The following is a 24320-nucleotide window of genomic DNA, read 5'->3' as shown; positions in this document are numbered from 1 at the left end:
CTCCCTTCCCTAGAGCCCTCCCAACTTCTCATCAGGGACTGACCACCACTCCAACTTGGTGATGCGAGGACTGGAGTGTCATCGGCCAATCAGATTGTCTAGCTGCTCAGTAATATGGGAATTCCTCCCCATATTTGGGCATATGTCGGGATCATAGAACCCCATACAATCCAGCCTCTGCTATCATTTGATACGACTTTGTCACATGTTATTAATCTGTTAACCATATAAAATGATATTGCTGCTTATCCTAGCCCAGCATCAACAATGTTCTGTAAATTTCATACAGATTGACAATTTTCAACAGCGTCTCAGTCACTGTTCCCTTAGTTATCTCTATCACTGGGTTGGTAATGTTAGTTAATCCCTACAATCCCATAAGTCACATGAAAAAGGCACAGTAACTTAAAAACAAACAGATTAAAACCTGTTCCACTTCAATATTGCAATCATTACTTAGACTCTGATTGTGTAGAGCATTGATCTGTGGTGGATTCAGGCCAAGTTAACTTGAGATGGGAATTTGGCTGTTAGTGGATGGAAGCAGCATCCAAAACGTGTCGCTGACTGATTCAGTATAAATCTTTTGTTTGATTTGCATTGCATGTTTAAATGTGTTAAATCTGGGAGTTTCAATTAGTCATAAGTGATTTGATTTGAATGGTTCCAAATTGTTGATTAAAATTCGGTTGGATTAATGGTTTTGTGACATTTGTCTCTTCCCTTCAATGGGAATATATCTTCCATTTCTGACACAGTTTACTGTAAAGAAATACAAATCCCAGTTCTATGCAGCAGCTTTGGTTTTTGCCAAATGAAAAGAAAGTGTATTCCAAATTAAATCCAAATGGGCGTGGATTTTGATAAAAGTCCAAGTCCAAATCTTTAGTCTTGTCCTGGACTTGATTATAAGTGTTCCACTCGGACTAAACTCTGCCACCATTCTGATTCCTTCAAGGCCAATTCTCTTTCTAAAGAGAGCACACCTTTTTTTAAAATTTATTCATTTTGTGGGACATAGGCATCACTTGCTGGCCAGCACTTACTGCCTGTCCCTAGATTGTTGCATTCATTTTGCTACTTGCCTTGCATGTGAGTCCCAAAGGAAGTCATTTCTTGCAGCATAGACATTTACCGTGCAAAAACAAAATGCTACCGATGCTGAAAATCTGGAACAGAAGCAAAACAATTCTGCTGGAAGCACTCAGTAGGTCAGGCAGTATCGATGAAGATTTCAGGTCTCCAGTTCTCTTGAAAGGCCAACAGTCTGACATGTTAATAATGCTTAATGCTTCTGTCTGTAAGGGATGCTTACTTGTTCGGTTGGTGTTTAACATCCTGTGATGGTTTTTGAGGCAAGTTTGGATTGGGAAGGAGTAGGTGCCATTCACTCTGTGACTCATCCCTAACAGGTACATAGAAGGTGTGGAATAACCAATCCAAGACAATAGTCTAAATTAATTACTTAGCGCTCAAAATAGATATTATGTCATGAAAAGGAATATATACCGAACTGGCTATCAATTCAAAACAATATAAAACTAAAGATTTTTAATTTAAGGTAGAATCTGCTTAGAAAATTACATGTTGATAGGTTGAGTGAGTGGGCAAAAATCTGGCAGATGGAGTGTAATATGGGAGAATAAAAAAAGCAGAATATTTATTAAACGGAGAATGCCTGCACAATTCCAAGGTGGCAGAGGGATGTACATGTTCTAGTGCATGTCACAAAAGGTTAGTAGGCAGATGCAGCACATAATCAAGAACATAGAACATAGAACAGTACAGCACAGTACAGGCCCTTCGGCCCATGATGTTGTGCTGAACTTCTACTCTAATCCTAAGGTCTATCTAACCTCCAACCCCACCTTATACTATCATCCATATGCCTATCTAATAGCTGCTTAAATGCCCCTAATGAGGCCAACTCCACTACCCTCTCCGGCAATGCATTCCACGCCCCTACCACTCTCTGAGTAAAGAACCTACCTCTGACATCTCCCCTATATCTACCTCTACTCACTTTAAAACTATGCCCCCTCGTAATAACTACCTCCACCCTAGGAAAAAGTCTCTGGCTGTCTACTCTATCTGTACCTCTGATCATTTTGTACACCTGTATCAAGTCACCTCTCATCCTTCGTCGTTCTAAAGAGAAAAGCCCTAGCTCTCTCAACCTTTCCTCGTAAGACCTTCCCTCCATTCCAGGCAACATCCTGGTAAATCTGCTCTGCACCTTTTCCAATGCCTCCACATCTTTCCTGTAATGAGGCGACCAGAACTGGACACAATACTCCAGATGTGGCTGAACCAGGCTTTTGTATAACTGGAGCATAACTTCACGGCTCTTGAACTCAATCCCTCTATTGCTGAAAGCTAACACGCCATACACCTTCTTACCAACTCTATCCACCTATCCACATTTCTGAAGAAGGGTCTAGGCCCGAAACTTCAGCCTTCCTGCTCCTCTGATGCTGCTTGGCCTGCTGTGTTCATCCAGCTCTACACCTTGTTATCTCTATCCACCTAGGTGGCAGCTTTCAGGGATCTGTGAACATGAACCCCAAGATCCCTCTGCTCCTCCACACTGCCAAGAATCTTTCCGTTAACCCTGTATTTTGCTTTCAAGTTTGTCCTTCCAAAATGAATCACCTCACACTTTTCAGGGTTAAACTCCATCTGCCACTTCTCAGCCCAGCTCTGCATTCTATCAATGTCCCTTTGTAACCTAGAACAGCCCTCCACACTGTCCACAACGCGACCCACCTTCATATCGTCTGCGAACTTGCTAATCCACCCTTCCACTCCTTCATCCAAATCATTTACAAAAATCACAAATAGAAGAGGACCCAGGACAGATCTTTGTGGTACACCACTCGTAACTGAGCACCATGTTGAATATTTTCCTTCCACTACCACCCTTTGTCTTCTAAGGGTCAGCCAATTCTGAATCCAATCTGCCACATTTCCCCCTATCCCATGCCTCCTTACCTTCTGCATGAGCCTACCACAGGGAACCTTATCAAACGCCTTACTTAAATCCATGTATACCACATCCACTGCTCTACCTTCATCCACGTGTTTGGTCACCTCTTCAAAGAATTCAATAAGGTTTGTGAACCATGATCTCCCCCTCACAAATCCATGCTGACTATCATGAATCAAACTGTGCCTTTCCAAGTGACCATAAATCCTATCTGTCAGAGCCCTTTCCAATAATTTGCCCACCACTGATGTAAGACTAACTGGCCTGTAATTTCCGGGGTTATCCCTATTCCCTTTTTTGAGCAAGGGAATGATGTTTGCCTCTCTCCAATCTTCTGGCAATGGGAGGCCAATGGGATGCTATCCTTTATTACAAGAGGAATTGAATATAAAAGTAAGGATGCTATGTTTGTTCTACAGGGCATTGGTGAGACCACAGCTCGAATACTATGTGCAGTTTGCTCTCTTATGGATAGATGTAAATTGTAAGGACTGTGGCTTTTTATTTTTATTTTCTTAAAAACTGTGGGCTGAAAGGAGAAAGAACTATTCTAAAAGCAACAGGGTAACTATATGTTTTGACAACTTCATAAACAACTGCTTGAACAAGCAGTAACTGGAGAATTAAAGATTATTTGGAGCTGAGTGGCTATAGAGTTGCAGTTTTTGTTGGCAACAGGACATTGATTTGACTATGTTCTCGTGACCAGTTATCAATGACAGAGGCCTTTCTGCCTGCCAACAACTATGTGATTGGTTCTTAGGTAAGTGAACAACTTGGAACTGGGAACAAGTTACAGAGGGAGAAGTGTTCAGTTCTTCCCTCGGTTGGGAGCACTCTCTCTGTTCTCTGCAGTCAAAACTAACTTGAAATCTGAAGAAAACTAGTTTATCTTTCCTACAACAGTTATTGTCAGCTGTGACTTTCAACTGGTATACCAAAGACCTTGTATAAGGGAACCAGGCACCTTGTGTCTTTCACCAACCAGGATGTATCCAGGGAAAGACAATTGAAGCATCATGCTGGCTAACAGTTATAAAGATCATCTCAGCAACAGAAATTGAGAACAAAAACTAATGGGCTGTGTTTTTGGATTTTCCTGTCCACCAACAGCCTATTTTCCCCTCTCTGTTTGTCTGTGTGTATGAGGGGTGTTTATAAGGGGATCAGATTAAGCTTGTGTTGTGCTTCATTGGAACATTGTAGCAGGCCAAGGATGGAGATGTTAGCATGGGAACAAGCCACCCTGTACCTTCTGCAATGCTTCTTGAAGTCAGAAGTCACACAACTCAAGTTATAGTCAACAGGTTTATTTGAAGCCACAAGCTTTCGGAGCGCTAGGCACATGACGAAGGAGCAGTGCTCCGAAAGCTTATGATTTCAAATAAACCTGTTGGACTATACTTGGTGTTGTGTGACTTTTGACTGTGTCCACCCCAGCCCAACACCGGCACTTCCACATCCTAACACTCACTGTAAGTGCTGTTTATACAGCCGCTGCACAAGCAGTTGAGGAAGCCTAATTTGCAGATAAGATCAAGCCGGGGACTGTGTACAGTCTGAGTACAGGATGCAGCTTTGGCCAACAAGAAGTAGCTGATTGGTCTAAGGATTAAAGACCATTTAACAATGCCAAAGGCTTTCTGCCTGCCAACAACTATGCTATTGGCTGCCAGTTAGCCTCACAGCTTTACAAGAAGCCATTGAATCTCCACAAGGGTGGGAGCTGACTTTTTTTCTGTGAAGAAAGCCAATTTATTTTTCCCTCAGAAGTTACTGTAAGCTGTGGCTCTTAACCAGTCAGCTAGAGACTTTATACATGTGAAACAGCCACCCTGTACCTTCTGCAAGCAAGTGAAAATATCAGAGGAAGGAGAATCAAGGAACAACACATGATGACAAGCCGGAAGGTCCATCTCAGTGAAGTCTATGAACAGGGAGCATTGAACTACCTTCCCAGTTTTTCCCTTGTCCAAAGCACCCATCTATTTTTTTTTTTCCCAACTGTGTCTGTCTGTCTGCATGTAGGTGTGTGGAGTGCTTTTTTAGGTGGTCAGGTTCGTAACTAGAAGAGTTTTATGTCAACAGTTATAGAGTCATAGAGCTGTACAGCATGGAAACAGACCCTGCTGTCTAAGTCATGCATGCCGACTAGATATCCTAAATTAATATAGTCCCATTTGCCAGCATTTGGCCCGTGTCCCTCTAAACCCTTCCTATTCATGTACCCATCCAGATGCCTTTGAAATGTTGACTTTTCCATTTGTTTCACCTCCCACGTGGTGTCTACTCCCTCTCTCTTCCACCTTTTTTAAAGTGCCGTTGTTTTGATCTTTTTTTCCCTAAAGTTCCAAAACAATGCAACAGCTAATAAAACAATAATTACTGCTCCTAGAATTCAAGGATGTCCGCTTCAACACTGAAAATACCTCAAAAAAGGAGCAGCTGTTACAGCCACAGTTTTTTCCTGTCCTCCATGTTGGATTACCCAGAATCTTTTGGAATATACTTAGTTGGAATAATTTAATCATTCGTTTTAATTACAGCAAATCAATCAGTGCTTTCTATCAGACTGGATCTAAAAGATGGGTCAATTGGGGAATTTTGCATACTTTTTAGAATCTAACTTTCGTGATAACTCTGGGAATAGCAGGGCTTGATTTCTAGTACGCCACCTCAATGAAGCATTATAGCCTCTGGGAAATTAAGAGCAAAATTGGCCACTCACTCCCTGTAGCTCTGCTATTCAGCTACACCATGGCTGATCTTAAAGTTAGAAGAAAATCTGAAAGAACTGAAGATACTCTAAATCAGAAACAAAAACAGAAGGTGCTGGAAAACCTCAGCAGGTCTGGCAGCATCTGTGGAGAGAAATCAGAGTTAATGTTTCGAGTCAAGTGACCCTTCCTCAGAACAGACCAGATCCGAAAAGGTAACTCTGATTTCTCTCCACAGGTGCTGCCAGAACTGTTGAGCTTTTCCAGCAATTTTTGTTTTTGTTTCTTGAAATCCTTGCTTCAATTTCTTTTGAATGCAATTTAGCACGTTTAGTTTGGACTTGTACTTCCTAAAGTACAGCTTTCCATAGTGACGTCATTTGTAATTTAAATTCATGAAGCAACAGTGTTATATAAAACTCCCTTAAGTTTCATACACCTTCATTGTAATCATTACCAAAATTATACATTAAGGTTATGAATACATACTTGCTCTCTCATTGCTGTGTATTTTCACTGTAGTGTTTATATTTAATTAAATGAATGTCTGTATGTATTTCCCATTAGGGCAGAGGTTTCTAATGGGAGATGAGTAACTCATAATTTGAAGTTAAAAAAATTGGGACCAAGATAACCCTAGCGTATTGCGACATCTGGTGTAATTAAAATGCGATTGATCATGTATTAATTAAAATGCGATTGATCATGTATTAATTAATTAGCTGAAGTACAACTAAAGGTAAAAACTGGGTATAGCATTACAAGCATCAGTAGATTATTGTATGCTTCATGGAAAAAACAAGTGTCTATGACCTTAAAGTCATGATTTTTCCATAGTTCAACCTTTAGACTATCACCAATAATTCACTACTTGTTTCCAGAACGTTAATAATTCATTAATAAATGATATTGTATAATGAGATGATTGATTATCTGTAAGATCCAATTTGAATGACTTGGGTAATACTGGAATCACCTTAGAGAAGCAGAGGGCATTTCTTTCATATTTAAATCGCACTTATTTTACGATTCAATCCAGTATAATTATATGTACATGTGACAATAAAGCTAATACAATAACTTTATGCAAGAGTAATTTCAACATAAATTGGCCCATAGATGAGCCAGATATAAATGGATGTAAATTTTAGCTTAATTTACCAATTTATGTTACCACAGGAAATTTTGAGGCCCTACCTTATTTTGTCCCCCGTCTGTCTCCAATTCTTTGCATGTATGTGTTAGCACCTAGCAGATTGCTCTCATTTATTTCAAGGAACTTCTTCAAAACTTGCATTTCAGTTATTGTAATCTTTCACCTTGCTTTTAACAATTTCAGTTTTCACCTCCACCCCAGGAACTACTTTGAGTGAATGCCGTGATCGCAGCTTATTACTTCACAGCTGAAAAAGTACTAACTAAATTTAGTCATCATTGCATGTGGACAAACAAGGCTAATCATATGTAGAAGCAATTTTGTCAGCTCTTTGTATTGTAGTGCTCTCAACTCTGAATCATGAAGTTGTGTGTTCAGGACCCATTCCAGAGCCTTGATAATGTAATTAATTTAGTTTTCAAACAGTTTGTTGATGGACTCATAGAATCCCTACATTGTGGAAGTAGGCCATTCAGTCTATGGAGTCCATACCTCCTTCCAGGCATTCCACCCCGCTCCACTCCCTGGTGCCTCAGTAGTTAGCACTGCTGCCTCACAGTGCCAGGGACTCAGATTTGATTCCAGCCTCAGGAGACTGTCTGTGTGGAGTTTGCACATTCTCCCCGTGTCTGCGTGGGTTTCCCTCAGTTACTCCAGTCCGACAATCCAGAGATGTGCGGATTAGGTGGATTGGCCATGCTCAATTGTCTATAGTGTCCAGGGATGTACAGGCTAGGTGGATTAGCCATGGGAAATGCAGGGATTGGATAGGTGGGTGAGATCCCATTTCTTACTGTATCTTGTCTTTTTTTATTTGTGCGTAGGATGGGGGCATCTCCAGCAAGGCCAGCATTTATTTCCCATCCATATTGAAGATGGTAGTGCCTTCTTGAACTGCTGCTGAGTGTTTGGTGTGGAGACACTCAAACATGTTAGGTAGGGAGTTCCAGAATTTTGACCCAGAGACAATGGGGGAACAATTATATATAAAACTATGTCACAGTGACATATGAGTAGGAGAGAAATTTGCTGATGGCTGTGTTACCAAAAGCCTGTGACCCTTAAGCTGCTCTTGGTAAAAGCTGCAGTTGAAGGAACTTTGTGAGTTGTTCAAGTACATCTTGTAGATTTGACACACTGCAGCCTCGAAGAGCCAGTGGAGGAGGGAGTGAATGTTGGAAATGGTGAAGTGGTACCAATCAAGTGGGCTGCTTTGTGCTGGATGGTGTTGATGGAGCTGCATTTATTTAGACAAGTGGAAGTATTCCATCAGACTCTAGACTTTTACCTTATTGATGATGGACAGGCTTTGGGAGGTGAGCTACTCACTAAAAGTCTCTTGAAGTGCACTTCTAGCCACTATGGTATGGTTATTCCAGTTAGTTAATGCTAGCCCCTACAGGTTTGTAGTGGGGGATTTAATGATGTAACTGCCATTGAACATCAAGGGGAATTGATTAACTTCTTACCCGTTGATGATGGTCATTGCCTGGCAAATATTTTGCATGAGTGTTAGCTTTTTTAACAATTCTTTCATGGGAGTGGACACATGACAAGGCAAAGCACTTGTTGCCCATCTGTTCTTGCCCAAAAAGTCAGTGGCTTGGTAGGGAGCAGAGGCATGTTAAGAATCAACCACATTGCTGTGGGTCTGAAGCCCAATTTGGGCCAGATCAGGTAAGGATGAGTGATTTCTTTCTCTAAAGGACATTTGTGAACCAAATTAATTGCCACTTACCAGCTGTGGGGTGAATATTATCTGACTTGCTTCATTATCTGAAGAGTTTCAACAATACAATCATCAGCAAGCACCCCCACTTCTGCCCTTAGTATGGAGGGAATGTCATTGCTGAAGCAGCTCAACATGGTTGAGCCTACTATATGCCTGGATGTATTTCGCTAAAAGAAACACAAAACCATGATGAGCGTAACATCCAAGTATTATTGTAGGAATGGTTTGATGGAACTGAGCAGCTTGCCTGGCCACTTATGAGTTAGCCACATTGCTGTGGGTCTGGAGTCACAGAGAAACTGGACTGGTTGCAGTTGTTAGTGAATAAGATGGGTTTGATAGCAGTCTGCTCATTTCATGGTCACTATTACAGCTTTTTGTTCTAAATTTATTTGACTAATTTTAAATCCCCCTGCTCATAAGTTTGGAATCAAGTTTGTGTATCCAATGGGAATATCACGACCTAATGGTATTATGGCTGGACTGTTATTCCAGATACCCAAGTAATGTTCTGGAGACCTGGGTTCAAATACCACCACAGCAGGTGGTGGAACTTGAATTCAATAAATATCTGGAATTAAGAGGATAATGATGACCACCAATCCATTCTTAATTGTTGGAAAAACCCATCTGGTTACTAAAGTCCTTTATGAATCATCATAGAATCCCTGCAGTGTGGAAACAGGCCCTTCGGCCCAACAAGTCCACACCGACCCATCCCTCTAATCTACACATCCCTGAACACTGGGCAATTTAGCATGGCCAGTCCACCTAACATGCACATCTTTGGACTGTGGGAGGAAACTGGAGCATCCGGAGGAAACCCACGCAGACACGGGGAGAATGTGCAAACTCCACACAGACAGTCACCCAAAGGTGGAATCGAACGCTGGTTCGTGGCCCTGTGAAGCAGCAGTGCTAACCACTGAGCCACTGTGCCGCCTTTAGGGAAGGAAACTACATGTGACTCCAGACCACAGCAATGTGGTTGTCTCTTAAGTGCCATCTAGGTAATTAGGGACGAGCAATAAATGCTGGATTAGCCAGTGACGCCCTCATCCCGTGAATGAATTTTAAAAATGTAATCTGATGGAATCCCGTGAGTTACCAAATCAATGATCCAAAGACTTGAGCACATACTACAGTAACCAAACTGTCTGCCTCTCAATTCTGTAGAACTACCTACAGCACATGGACTGTACCGGTTCAAGAAGACAACCCACTACCATCTCCAAGGCAATTCGGGATGAGCACTAAATGCTGGCCTTGTCAACAATTCATTTGTTAATGAATAAAGAAAGAAAATTCAAGCATTAGTGGAAAGCAATCAACCACATTGAGTATACAGTGATATCACAATTTTAATTTTCTCCTAATTACAGTTAGTTTTGTAATATTATTTTGAATGCAGTCATCATGTTTCAAGTACCCCACATATAAATTACCACCATGATGTTTTAACTAGTGCATTTCTTTACTGAAATATTGCTTTCATTAATTCTCCATGATGCTGATTACCTTCATAAAGCCTGAACAATTTATTATTCTCTTGCAGCTAACAACTGGAATTTGTCAAAGTTGCTTTTGGTACATTTATCCCCTTCACATTTCTCCCTTTGTAAATAGGGTGATCCATCCTGCAAACCGTGGGTGCTCAGATATGTTTTAGAAATGCCATTCTTCCTGTGTCAGTCTGGAACCTTAATGTTACACTATTTGACCACTGTTAAGATCCCCTCAAAGGCCAATGTGTTCACACTTATGTTGGATCAGCAAGAATTTAATTGAAAATTTCCATTGCAATTGTCAGAAAATGTCCACTTAGAAATTATCTCAAACCACCCATCTCAAATTCACTGGACCTCTGGATTGACCTCTTTTGTCACTCTGAAAAAAACAGAAATTTGCTGCAGAAACTCAGCAGGTGGGCAATATCTGTGGAGAGAGAAGCAGAATAAACATTTTGAGTCTAGTGACCCTTCTTCAGAACTTCGCTGGACTGGAAATGTGAATGCAGTTTTCTCTTCACAAACGCTTCCAGACCTGCTGAGTTTCTCCGCCACATTCTGTTTTTGTTTCTGTTTTTGTTTGTTTCATATCTCTAGCATCTGCACTTCTTTGCTTTCTTTTCTTTTGTTACTTGTTGCTTGACCTCTAACTTTGATGGTGATTCTAGTGAAGAATTCCGCTAGTGTGCAGCTTCTACATAAAGACTTGTTGGTTGAACTCTTGCATTATGTTTAATGCTTTAAAATCCTCAAGGTAAGCGAAGCTGAATATTTGAGTGCAAATTCTACCAGGTGCCAGTTGGAAAAAGTATCCCTATGGTTCATATGAACAGATGAGAGTGAAGAACTTGAGAAGGTTGGTTGAAATCATCAAAACCATGCCTCCCTCTCATGGTCTGCAAGTTCCTCTTTAAGTCACTCACCATCCTGACATGGAAATATATCACTGTTTCTTCAGAATTACTGGTTCAAAAGCCTCAAATTCTGTCCCTGACAACATTGTGAATCAACCTATGGACTGCAGAGGTTCAAAGAGGCAGCTCACCACCACCTTCTCAGGAGTAACTAGGTCAATAAATCCTGTCCCAATCAGCGACACTTATATCCCATGAATGAATAAAACTAATAATAATTATGGCAAGCCTAGAAATACATTGCAAGAATTGGCATGTCGTTAAATTATTTCAAAACGATATCATATTTTCACAAGTGTCCAGACACTGGCTTCTGCTATAAACAGACAAGGTGTGTGTGTATGTATGTGTGTGTGTATGTGTGTGTGCGCGCGCGCACACTTACGACATGTGTTTGTCATAAAGGAGCCTGGTTTGAGTTTGTTGATGTGGAGTGTGATACACCAAAATAATTGTCACGAACTCCTGAGTTTATTAATTAATTAAAATTCAGTGACCATAATCATCCACGTAAAAGGGACAAGAGAAACCATTTTTGTGTAGGCATATAGGATCCTTTAAAGGGGCTTTCTAAAGAGGCATGTGGTGCACCAAACTGATCAGTATGAGTTCCTACATTGATTAGACCAATGAAAATTTAGCTGCCATTATCACCTGATTAAAAAAAAACTTGCATGAGCTAGTACTTACTGCACTTGGAACAGTGTCAAGTACAAAAATGATTTAGGGGAGCACAAATCAAACAATTTCAAAATTGTTGAAGTGCAGAAAGATAGGAAAGGAGGACATCATTTCCTTCTCCCAATTTTTGTCTTCTCCTTCAACATTGAAGAAGATGGAGACCAGTTGAAGTCTTCTTCCATAAGGCCATGGAGAAATATTAAGAAGGTGAAGGAATGTCTGTGACAACAACCTGGGACTGTACAGCTCTGTTGCTGTTGCTGCTGCTTCTACCACAAGAACCTGTTCCGCTTGTTAAAGGTGTGGATAATTCTGCTTTTATTGACTGGCGGGTACTTCACTGTGACCGTCATGAGAGCTATTTTCAGTGGACCATAGATGGACACTGATCCCAATAAAGAATGGTCCCACCAAGTGACCTCTGACACTTGTCTAATCAACAGTGCGACTAGCTCTCATTCAATATATAAAAATCACCACAACTTTGATTAAATGGACCAACCGGTTAATATAAGAGGGGACCTTCCAGTAGATTTTACGCCAAGGTCCCATGGTAAGATTTTGAGTTCACTCCTGTATTGATTAGGTCCAATCAAATTTATGCTACAACCTGTGCACCATGCATGATCATTGGGTGGGAGTGTGATTCACTTCTGACAGACCTTCCCAAACTGTGATAAGATATTGGGGTCGGGACTGTGATGTAGGAATAGCTGCTATGGGGTTTGGGGTGAATGCTAAAAGCTGTGAGGCCCCTTTAAATGTTTCTATTTAAATCTGCGCTGGCATGATATAAAGGACATCTTCGAGACCTGGTTACTCCTGGGCATTTGGCTACACCCGTTAGTTTAATCAACTCAAACCACACAGACCTGCTCCATAGCACTCCCTCACTCACCCCACATACAGCCCTGGCCCCTACCCACCCAGAGGCTGAAACTACCCAGCCCCAGAGCCCCACAAAATCTGAGATATGAACATGGATTGGAACCGGGAAAGAATTGGGAAGTGCTAACCTGGGATTTATAGCAGTTACACTGTGACTGACCCTCCCGTCAGAAAATATAATTTATGGAATTCAAAGGAAAATCTAGGCCCTTCTGTAATTGGACATACATAAAGATCTTGTTGTTTAGTGAGCTCATTTTCATCATGTTTGAATCTGCCTCTGCCCTATTCAGAATGATTATGCTTTAAGATCATGTTAGTGAGTACAAAGCAAAAGCTGGCTGAAATCTGTGGGTGTATCTGTAATGTTGAAAGTGAAGCACGTGTTTTAATTTAAAGTCAATTTAATATTGTTCTGAACAGGTAATTATAAAAAAGATAGCTGGCTGGCATCGAAGTCAGACTTAGAGTGTCTTATCCATTGGATAAGTCTCTTCAGAATCAGAAAATATGTCTTGCACTGTGTCTTAAACTGATTCACATTTTTACATGACCTGTAGCGACATATCACCATAAGTAGAGACAACAAGGTGCAGGGCTGGATGAACACAGCAGGCCAAGCAGCATCATAGGAGCAGAGAGGCTGACGTTTCGGGCCTAGGCCCTTCATCAGAAAAGACCCTGTTGTCTCGGATTCTCCAGCATCTGCAGTTCCTACTATCTCTCTCATATCACCATAAGTAGTTTGTTTCTAACAAAATGAAACAAAGAACTTCAGGTGCCAAAGATCTGAAACAAAAACAGAAATTCCTGGAGAAACTCAGCAGATCTGGCAGCATTTGTGGAGAGAAAGCAGAGTTAACATTTCGAGGCCAGTGACCCTTCTTCAGACCTCTTTCGCAGAAAGGTCTTTGGACACAAAACGTTAACTCTGATATCTCTCCACAGATATTGTCAGACTTGCTGAATTTCTCCAGAAATTTCTGTTTTCATTTGTTTTCAGAGGGGTTCAGAGAAAATAAAACTGCCAGAAAATCATCTATAAAGGTAATGCATTATCTTGCAATAATTAAGCAATTATGTCAACAGACTTTTGCTTGCTGCTGTGTGTTTTGTTGTCCTTCTATGATTCTGATAGCCATCTGTTCATAAGCAGTAGTGCTGCATTTCATTTACTGGTGTGATTTGCTGTTTTTCATTTCAAATGGAAATAACAGTAATGCAATAAATGATGGTAAAAATTTTATAGAATGGACCACGATTACAACTGATGATAGTGGGAAATGACATGGCCTTGCAAGTAGATGACAGAATACATAGGCAGAGTCTTACAGGACCAAAATTTCATTTCATACATCAGCATATGACAACAAGAAATAGGAACAGGAGTAGGCCTCAAGCCTGCTCCACCATTCATGGCTGATCCAACACTCCTCATATCCACTTTTCTGTCTTTACTCTTAACCTTTGATTTCCCAATTCTTCATGAATCTCTCTATCTCAGACTTAAATGTACACAAGGACTGCAGCATGGTGGTTCATTGGTTAGCGCTGCTGCCTCACAGCACCAGGGATCCGGGTTCGATTCTACCCTTGGGCGACTGTCTGTGTGGAGTTTGCATGTTCTTGCATGGAGGCTGCAGAGGATTTGCAAGTGGGGATGGTTTTGAACTTGTCATGTTAGAAGTCAGTAGGTGTTGAGTGAAGAGGATTTGGTGTGGAACATGGTGGGCACATTTGTTTTGGAGAAGTAATTTGTCTGCGAGCCTGTGATTATGGTTCAATACATCTATTGGGTCCTGTGGGTAACCATATAACAAAGTGTTTATCCTACTGGTTTCTGCAGTTGACGAAAATCATGTAGAATTACAGAATCCCTGCAGTGTGGAAGCCAGCCATTCAGCCCATTGAGTCCACGGCGACCCTCCGAAGCACGTTCCACCCAGACTCACACCCCTACCTTGTCTTTGTAACCCTGCATTTCCTATAGCTAATCCATGTAGCTTGCACATCTCTGGACACTATGGGGATTTAGCACGGTCAATCCACCTAACCTGCACATCTTTGGACTGTGGGAGGAAACTGGAGCACCCGGCAGAAACCCACGCAGACACGGGGAGAATGTACAAATTCAAACAGTCAACCAAAGGTGGAATCTACCCAGGGTCCCAGCCGCTGTGAGGCAGCGGTGTTAACCACTGAGCCACCATCCCACCTGGAAGTTTACAAAAATGCATATGATGACTAATGAGTGGAAGTGGGATTTTCTGTTCAATTGTAGATGTCTACAACCGTTCAAGATGATGGGCAAGGGAAAGCCTCTCTGCCACGGGGAGTCAGAGCTCACCTATGGGAAGCACTCGCCTGTGAGCTACTATTGAAATTTATTAGACCCAAGAATACAGAAGTGTGAGCAGGAAGAAAATCAAGATGAAGTGTCAACTTCTGGTGCAAGTTCATCGAGCTAAAAAGTTCGCAGTGTTTTTCTCTCTCAGCAGTTGCTGTCTGACCTGAGTGTTTCTCGAGCGTTTTCTGTTTCTGTTTCAGATTTCCAACATCCACAGTGTTTTATTTCCGTGCTTGACGTTGGATGTTATTCCCAGACCAGGAAGATCTTTGGACATTTTACACTCAAGCTATTGAATATAAGCAGCAAAAATTTTAATGTTTTGTGGAGCTCAGTACAATGCAGATGCAGAGCTAAAATGAGCTTGGGGAACAGCAAAGGAACCTGTACACTATCTAGAATTACTGGGGAGGGGAGGTTGCTGTGTTGCAGCAAGCTGTACATTTATTCACGAAACCAAGCCTGAGGAGAATGAATCAGTGCAGATTCCAGATGGAGCTTTAGAGATAATGACAACACAAAGAAGCTCTATGAATGCACAAAGGAAGAACAATGTGATGTTAAACTTGTGACGAAAGGCATATCAATAACGATGTGTCTGCTATATGAAGCACAGATGAGTCAGCAGTGGATTGAAATACAGACTAGAGATTCACTCGTGGTCGAAGAAAAAAAGAGATTCTCCAAGATGTTGCCTGAGATGTAGCCATTTAGCCGTGAAGAGAGGCTGGATAAGCTTGGGTTCATTTGTTTAGAGCTGAGAAGGTTGAAAGTGGATCTGATTGATTTTGAGGGACATGGGCAGGGTGGATAGGGAAATAGCTGTTCCCCTGAGTTGAAGGGTGGATAAAGAGGGAGCATAATTTAAGGGCAAAGGGCAGGTTATTGAGATGGGACTTGAGGGAAAATGTTTTCACCCGGGGGAGGTGGAGGTCTGGAATGTACTTTCTGGCGAGGGTATTTGAAATGGGTAACATCACAACCTTTAAAAAGCACTTGGATGAGCACTTGAAATGTCAAAATATTCAAGGCTATGAGCCAAGTGCTGGAAAGGGGGATATGCATAGATTTAGCACATTTTTGGTGGTGCAGACTTGATGGGCCGATCTCTGTTGTCCTGTATGATGTCAGAAGTCACACGACACCAGGTTATAGTCTAATAGATTTATTTGAAATCACAAGCTTTCAAAGTGCTACTCCTTTGTCAGGTCATGACGGGGCAGCGCTCCGAAAGCTTGTGATTTCAAATAAACCTGTTGGACTATAACCTGATGTCGTGCGACTTCTGACCTTGTCCACTCCAGTCCAACACTGCCACCTCGACATTGTACTGTATGATTTTATGATTGTAGGTGATCTGTATAAACACAAGTTGTGGCCTTTTTGAAAAGTGGACCATAATTGCATCCGTGGACGCAATTACTGTCAACAGCTTCCAAAAGCAAGTCCGGCATTTTGGAATTTTTGCCTTTAGGCAGGAATAACCAATTCATCAGAGATGTCTAATTGGCCGGGGTAGCGAGTTATGGTCAGACAATCCCTGAGGAATGGGTCACCTCCACCATCCCTGTTTAAGTACTTATTTCACTCATAGTCATTTCCAGAAGGTAACTGCTTTCAATGTCAGACTGGAAAATAATTCTTTGCTTAGTTTTTTGTAAAAGTATATTGAATGGGAACAAAACAAAAATGATGCAGAGTGTGTTAGTGTATTAAAATCCACCTTTTTCAGAGGAAAGGTTAGATTTTTGTTTAAATGCACATTGTTATCTTGCCTGTCAGTAATTATATCTATGTGCACAGAGTAATGTTTTTTCTGTTTGCTCTAGGTGATGTCTTACAAGGAAAGATTTCCTGTTGCAAGAACAGAAAAGATCCTCGGTCGCTGATTGTAACAATATCAATTAACAGCATGAAACAAACGTACAGTGTGCAGTGAGAGCTCCCTCCTTCAATACCACAGGGTCTGCATCCACGTATTTGTTGTGTCAACAAAACAGATCACTGCGGATGCTGGAGATCTAAAACAAACCAAACCAGAAATTTCTGGCGAAACTCGGCAGCTCAGGCAGTATTTGTGGAGAGACAGTCAGAGTTAACTCTTGGAGCCCAGTGACCCATGTTCAGAACATTTCTGAAGAAGAGTCACGGGGTGTGAAATATTAACTCTGTTTCTCTCACCACAGATGTTGCCAGACCTGCTGAGTTTCTCTAGAATTCTCTGTGTCTATATTTGTCATGTTAAAATTGAGAAGTTTTGTTTCCCGATAACTGTGATAGTTGAATATCCCAATTGCCATTGAAGTTTATCTAAATTAAATATAATTAATAAGTCCTATCATCAATAATATTTTTCATGAATAAAGTAACTGAGTGCATTTGAATCCACTGGGCCTCTTGAATATCTAGAGGAGTAATTTAATTATGTCATAAATAATACACAAGTCTCAATGTCGTTTTGGGACATTTTCTTCTGAATTAACTCTAAAGATTCTTCACATTTAGATTGAACCTCCTGGCTCCCCCTACACCTGATTGACCAGTGTCTAAAAAGTTTCCAAACAGGAATAAAGTGTGAATTTTGATCTTTTCTGTAAGTTACATCACAGAAACACTGTGACTTAGGGATAGAAAGCAGATTTTGTTTTAGTTCACGGGTTTTGAGCTGTATTCCAAGAAAGGAACAATAATGCAACCATGAACTACAAATTTAGCAATGATATTGCCTGTGTAATTTGTCTTTAGAGCAAGAGATTATAGAAGCATCTAAAGTTACAGCACAGAAAGACGCCATTCAGCCTGTTGTGAATAAACTAGCCAAGCATTCAGTTATATAATGATGTTACAAGTTATGTTTTTTCACATCTTCATACCCGAGGCATACTTACAGTCAAAGAGATGTAAAGTACAGAAAAGGCCCTTCAGGCCAGTGCGTCTGTGCCTGTTTAAAACAACCATAAACCCATTTTGCAGCACTTGGCCCAAAGCTTATATTCCTTGGCATCATAAGTGCACATCTAAAAACCTCTTAGATATTATGAGGGGTTCTCCCTCTACCACCCTGACAGGCAGTGAGTTCCAGACTCTCACCTCCCCCTGACTGAAAAAGCTTTTCCTCACATCTCCTGTAAATCTTCTGCCTCTGACCTTAAATCTATACCCTCGGTCATTGATCCCTCCATTCAGAGGAATCGTTTTATCCTATCTACCATGGCTATGCCCCTCATAATTTTATATGTCTCAGTCATGTGTCCTCTCAATCTCCTCTGCTCTCAGGAAAACAATCCCAGTCTGTTCAATCTCCATAACTGAAATTTTCCAACCCAGGCATCAAACAGGTAAATATCCCCTGTACCCTCTCCAATGCTCATACATTCCTCCTATAAGGTGAATTCCAAAATTACACACAATGCTCTAGCTGTGGTCTAACCAACTTTTTATACAGATCCCCCAGCATAAGCTACCTGCTCTTAAACCCTGTGCCTCAATTAATTTAGGGACCAGTATACATGCACACCAAGGTCCCTCTGACCTTCAGTGATTCCCAGGGCCCTACCATTCATTGTGTATTCCATTGCCATGTTTGTCTTGCCCATGTACATCACCTCAGATTTCTCTTCACATTTAACAGTAGTGAAAACAGATGTTTTCAAAACTAATTGAGCGTACTTCTTTGAGGAATTAACGAGCAGGGTAGATCAAGGAGAGCCAATGGATGTTATCGATCTGGACTTCAAGAAGGCCTTTGATAAGGTGCCACACAGGAGGCTGCTGAGTAAGATAAGGGCCCATGGTGTGAGAGGCAAGGTGCTAGCATGGATAGAAGATTGGCTGTCTGGCAGAAAGCAGAGAGTGGAGATAAATGGGTCTTTCTCAGGATGGCAGCCGGTGATAAGTGGTGTTCCACAAGGGTCAGTGCTGGGACCACAACTTTTCACTTTGTACATTAATGATCTCGATAAAGGAACTGTGGGCATTCTGGCTAAGTTTGCAGACGATACAAAGATAGGTGGAGGGACAGATAGTATTGAGGAGGTGGCGATGCTGCAGAAGGATTTGGACAGGTTAGGAGAGTGGACAAAGAAGTGGCAGATGGAATACAATGGGGGAAAGTGTGAGGTCATGCACTTTGGTAAGAAGAATAAAAGCATGAACTATTTTCTAAATGGGGAGAAAATTCAGAAGTCTGAAGTGCAAAGAGACTTGGGAGTTCTAGTTCAGGATTCTCTCAAGGTAAACTTGCAGGTTGAGTCAGTAGTCAGGAAGGCAAATGCAATGTTGGTATTTATTTTGAGAGGACTTGAATATAAAAGCAGGGATGTACTATTGAGATTTTATAAGGGTCTGGTCAGGTCACATTTGGACTATTGTGTGCAGTTTTGGGCTCCATATCTCAGGAAGGATGTACTGGCCCTGGAGCGGGTTCAGAGGAGGTTCACGAGAGTGGTCCCAGGAATGGAAAGCTTAACATACGAGGAACATTTGAGGACTCTGGGACTATACTCATTGGAGTTTAGAAGGATGAGGGGGATCTAATTGAAAGTTTCAGAATACTGAATGGCCTGGACAGAGTGGATGTTGGGAAGATGTTTCCATTGGTAGGAGAGACTAGGACACGAGGGCACAGCCTAAGAGTAAAGGGAAAACCTTTTAGAACGGAGATAAGGAGAAACTTCTTCAGCCAGAGAGCGGTGAATCTATGGAATTCACTGCCACAGAAGGCTGTGGAGGCCAGGTCATTGAGTACATTTAAGGCTGAGATGGATAGGTCCTTGATTATCAAGGGGATCAAGGGTTATGGGGAGAAAGCGGGAGAATGGGGTTGAGGAACTTATCAGCCATGATTGAATGGCGGAGCAGACTTGATGGGCCGAATGGCCTTATTTCTGTTCCTATTCTCATGGTCTTATCTGATAGCTTTGGGGTATAACCCTGGCCCTTCTCTGTGGATTGCCATTTTGACTGGCGCAGAGGCTTGAGCATCATAATTGAACATGGAGCAGTTCAATGTTCCATTGAGCAAGGTTGAATGGGGCTCATGGTAGGACCATTCACAGCAGACAGGTCAGGGCGGATACATGACTGTCAATGTGCTATTCACAAACAACTCAATGGCGAAAGATGAAGGAAGACTGTGCAATTCACCATTTGTGAACACAGACATCTATGGTAATAGGGTAGTCCTTGTCTTTGTGGTCATCTGAGCACCAGCCTCTCAGTATCCTGGTTGAGAACTACAGCATCTCAAGGTCCCCACTGTTAAACAATATCATGGGCAGACTTCTACCATGGACCATTGGCCAAGTCCAATGGTAATAGAGAATTGGCGACAGGGACAAGGCTGTGAACCTGGGAGTCCCTCGTGAAGAATCTGAACGTGGGATTAGGGGGCAGATGAACAGAGGTCTTCTGGACTTCATATTGAGTTCAACACCCTCAAATTGTCCACCATTTCTTCCCTTTCTTTAATTTTGTTACATTCTGTTATCATGTCCTCTCTCCCCTCCCCCCACCCCAGTGGGACTGTCAAGTCTGGCAGGAGACACACCATTGTTCTGCTATTCTCACATTCCAATCACTTCATCTGAACTATCAACATCTTTTCTCCCCCAGCAGTCTGCACCCACTACCCCCACACACCCTCCCACCCTAAATTATAGCATAAATGGTGCCCCATCCGCACTTCACTTCAGCTCTGATGAAGAGTCATCTGGACTTGAAACATTAGCTTGCTCTCCCTCCGTGGATGCTGTCGGACCTGCTGCGATCTCCAACAGTGATTGTCCTCGGTGAAGGTCATTGGACTCCTGTATCGAGGCAGAGGTGTGTTTCGGCACAGCATCTGAGCAATCCTCTTGAGGATATCCTCAGCTTACCTGAAATGAGAAAAGGGCTAGAAATAAGTTGTCCCACCTCTGGCTGAAGTATTACTACTTTCACAATAAAAGAAAGAAAATATTAAAGAGCCGTTTGGTGATAAAAAACTTTGATATTACTGGCAAAAAGGGACATGCTATCAAAGCCTTTTGTCTTGCACTCATCAGGACAGAATCACGAGAATGCAAAGTCTCAAAGGGTTAAGGTTAGGTAAACTCTTCTTGAAGCACAGCACATAGATGTCAATGACTCGGAGGAGCTTTGTACCATTTGTTCAATATGGTGACAACTTCTGTAATATGGTTTTAGTCCCAGTGATGGGTCAATGATGAGGCAGGGTGGCAGCAGAGGTAACAAGGATAGGAATCCAATAGTGCAATCCACATTGCTCCAGCTTGTGGGACACCCTGCCCATGTGTCCAAAGACCTGGGTGTCGACAATTGGCCTGATCAGTCACATGAAGACCATGGCAAAAAAACCTGTGACACTAAGAAGGCACCTTTTTTTAATTCACTCATGGAATGTGGGTATTGCTGGCTAGGCCAGCATTTATTGCCCATCCCTACTTGCCCTTGCGAAGGTGGTGGCGAGCTATCTTCTTGAACTACATCAGGCCATGTGTCATCAGTTGACTTACAATGTCATTAGGGAGGGAATTCCAGGATCTGACCCAGCCACAGTGAAGGAATGGCGATATATTTCCAAGTCAGCATGGTGAGGGGCTTGGAGGGAAATTGCAGGTGGTGGTATTCCCACATATCTGCTCCCTTTGTCTTTCTAGATGGCAGTGGTTGTGGGTTTGGAAGGATCGTTAGTGAATTTCTGCAGTGCATCTTGTAGATAGGACATACTTACTGCTGCTACTGAGCATCAGAGTTCGAGGGAGCGGCTGTTTGTAGATGCAGTGGCAATCGAGCAAGTTGCTCTGCCCCTGGATTGTGTCAAGTTTCTTGAGTGTTGTTGGAGCTGCACCCATCCAGGCAAGTGCGGAGTAGTCCATCACACTCCTGACTTGTGCCTTGTAGATGATGGATAGGCTTTGGGGAAACAGGAGTTCTGTTATTGGCTGCAGTATTCCTAGCCTCTGACCAGCTCTTGTAGCTTCTGTGTTATGTAGCAAGTCTGTTTGAGTTTCTGGTCAATGATAATCCCCAGGATGTTGATAGTGGGGAATTCAGTGATGGTTTCACCATTGGCTGTCAAAGGTGGTGGTTAGATTGCCTCTTATTGGTGATGGTCATAGCCTGGCATTTGTGTGGTGTGAATGTTACTTGCCACTTGTCAGCCAAAACCTGGATATTGTCCAGATCTTGTATTTGAACATGGACTGCTTCAGTATCTGAGAAGTCACAAATGGTTCTGAACAATTTTCAGCAAACATCCCCCTTTCTAACCTTATGATGGAATGAAGATCATTGATGAAGCAGCTGAAGATAGTTGGACCTAGGACACTACCCTGGGGAACTCATGTAGAGATGTCATGGAGCTGAAATGTTGACTTCCAACAACCACAATCATTTTCCGATGTGTCAATATGACTCCAATCAGAGGAAATTTTGTCCCCTGATTCCCATTGATTCCAGTTTTGCCAGGGCTCCCTGATACCACACTCGGTCAAATGTAGTCTTGATGTCACTCACCTCATCTCTGGAATTTTGCTCTTTTGTCCATGTTTGAACCAAGGCTGTAATGAGGTCAGGAGCTGAGTGGACTTGATGGAACCTAAACAAGGCATCACTGAGCAGGTTATTGCTGAGCAGGTGCTGTTTGATAGCACTGTTAATGACACCTTCCATTAATTCGCTGATGATCGAGAGTAGACTGTTGGGCAGCATTGACCGAGTTGGATTTGTCCCGCTTTTTCTGCATACGACATAGCTGGGCAATTTTCCACATTGTCAGGTACATTCCAGTGCTGCAACTGGACTGGAAGAGCTTGGCTCAAGAAGCAGCAACTTGTAGAGCACAAATCTTCAGTACTACTGCAGGAATGTTGTCAGGGCCCATAGTCTTTACACTATCCAGCGCCTCCAACCATTTCTTGATATCAAGTTCAGTGAATTGAAATGGTTGAAGATTGGTATCTATGATACGGGGGAACCATGGGTGGATGTGTTGGGCTCTTCCATCATTGAGGATGGTGATATTTGCAGAGCCTCCTCTTCCAGTGAGTTGTTTAACTGTCAACCACCATTCATGCTTGGATGTGGCAGGGTTGCAGAGCTTAGATCTAATTTTTTTGTTGTGGGATCGCTTAGCTCTATCTGTCACTCACTGTTTGGCATGCAAGTAGTCCTGTTTGGTAGCTTCAACAGGTTGTCTCCTCTTTTCTAAGGTATACCTGGGTGCTGCTTTTGGCATACCCTCCTGCATTCAAGGGGCAGTTGATGAGGAATCTCAGCCCAATTTGCACATCAACACATTTTATTTCTTAGGACAGAAATTATGGTGAAGGATTAGGTGCGACCAACCCTGGAAGCTGGTGGATCTGGGTTTGTCACCTCTTGTTGCACGGGGTGTAAACTGGGTTTTAATTGGCGTGCTAGAATTCATGATCACTTCTAAAAGACTTATGTGGCACTAGAAACTAACATAAAGAAATAGATTGTCATTATTCTCCTTTATAAGAAATTAATTTCACATTATTTAAATTTTTTGATAAATTGATACTTTGATTGCTCCTTTAATCCCTTGTGTATGCCTCAATCCTTTAAGTCATCATCAATAAAATGTATTCAAAAGTGAAGAATAGTCAGTGCATTTTTCTTGTTGGCTTGCTATCTGTGAGAATACCTCAGTGTGATTGGCTGCTTACTCTGCTTGATGACCCCTCACTGTTACTTGGATGCCCCGCCCTCCCCCAACCTGGTGCCAGATTCAAAAGAATGCTGAGAGAAAGGAAATCCATGCTACAGAAACCTTTAGATCTTCGAGATCACTGAAGGATACAACCTCTTCACTGCTGACCATGAAATCTAGGCCTGTCCATCTTATTGAAAGTTGCTGTTTTGGCTAAACTCCATATAGTGAAAGTAAATGATGTATTAATTGAAAAGTTGAACCAAACCTCAGGATAAAACATTAGATCAAGCTTGCAGTTACAGTTTTGTGTTTGGATATGTCACACCAGTTGGGTGTTAATATTTCTAGAGTGTAAGCTCAGTGAAGAGATCATGACTCAATTAATATTCATGCATATAAAAAATGCACAGTTGGATCTTTTTGTAATGGTTATTGCTTTGAATGCCATTGCAATGTCATTAAACTGGAGATTTATTTGCAGTGATAACTGAATGTTACAAAGTTCTCTTACAAAAGATATTCCATTTTAATAACATTCCATTGCAGTGGTACAGCCTCATGGGGAGTCCCTGCAGTGACCTTAGTGGATCTGGAGGGAAGCCATGTAGAAATGTATAATAGTGTGCCAAGATACCCAGCCTGAGCCTGTGTTGTGGATCAACATGAAATTAATGTAAGGAATTGCGAAAAGACAGGAGATCTCACATTCAG

General features: G+C 41.9%; 1 protein-coding gene across 4 annotated transcripts in view; it reads left to right on the top strand.

Moving 5' to 3' along the window:
• The window catches only part of prmt3 (protein arginine methyltransferase 3), a 201457-nt gene that overhangs the window by 154685 nt on the left and 22452 nt on the right, over positions 1–24320 (top strand). Inside the window, exons 16-17 of one of the 4 annotated variants that reach the window (XM_048607178.1) lie at positions 16759–16893; positions 17435–17746. In XM_048607178.1, coding sequence (XP_048463135.1) covers positions 16759–16868 — 110 coding nt within the window. In that variant the 3' untranslated portion in view covers positions 16869–16893; positions 17435–17746. Of the gene's footprint in view, positions 1–16758; positions 17764–24320 lie in introns of those variants that run through there. The other 3 variants (XR_007263981.1, XM_048607177.1, XM_048607179.1) reach the window with 3 other exon arrangements.

This window comes from Rhincodon typus, chromosome 17 (assembly GCF_021869965.1).
Source record: "Rhincodon typus isolate 14 chromosome 17, sRhiTyp1.1, whole genome shotgun sequence".
Lineage (NCBI taxonomy): Eukaryota > Metazoa > Chordata > Chondrichthyes > Orectolobiformes > Rhincodontidae > Rhincodon > Rhincodon typus.
The sequence above is the reverse complement of the archived record's forward strand: the minus strand, read 5'-3'. Positions and strand labels throughout refer to the sequence as shown.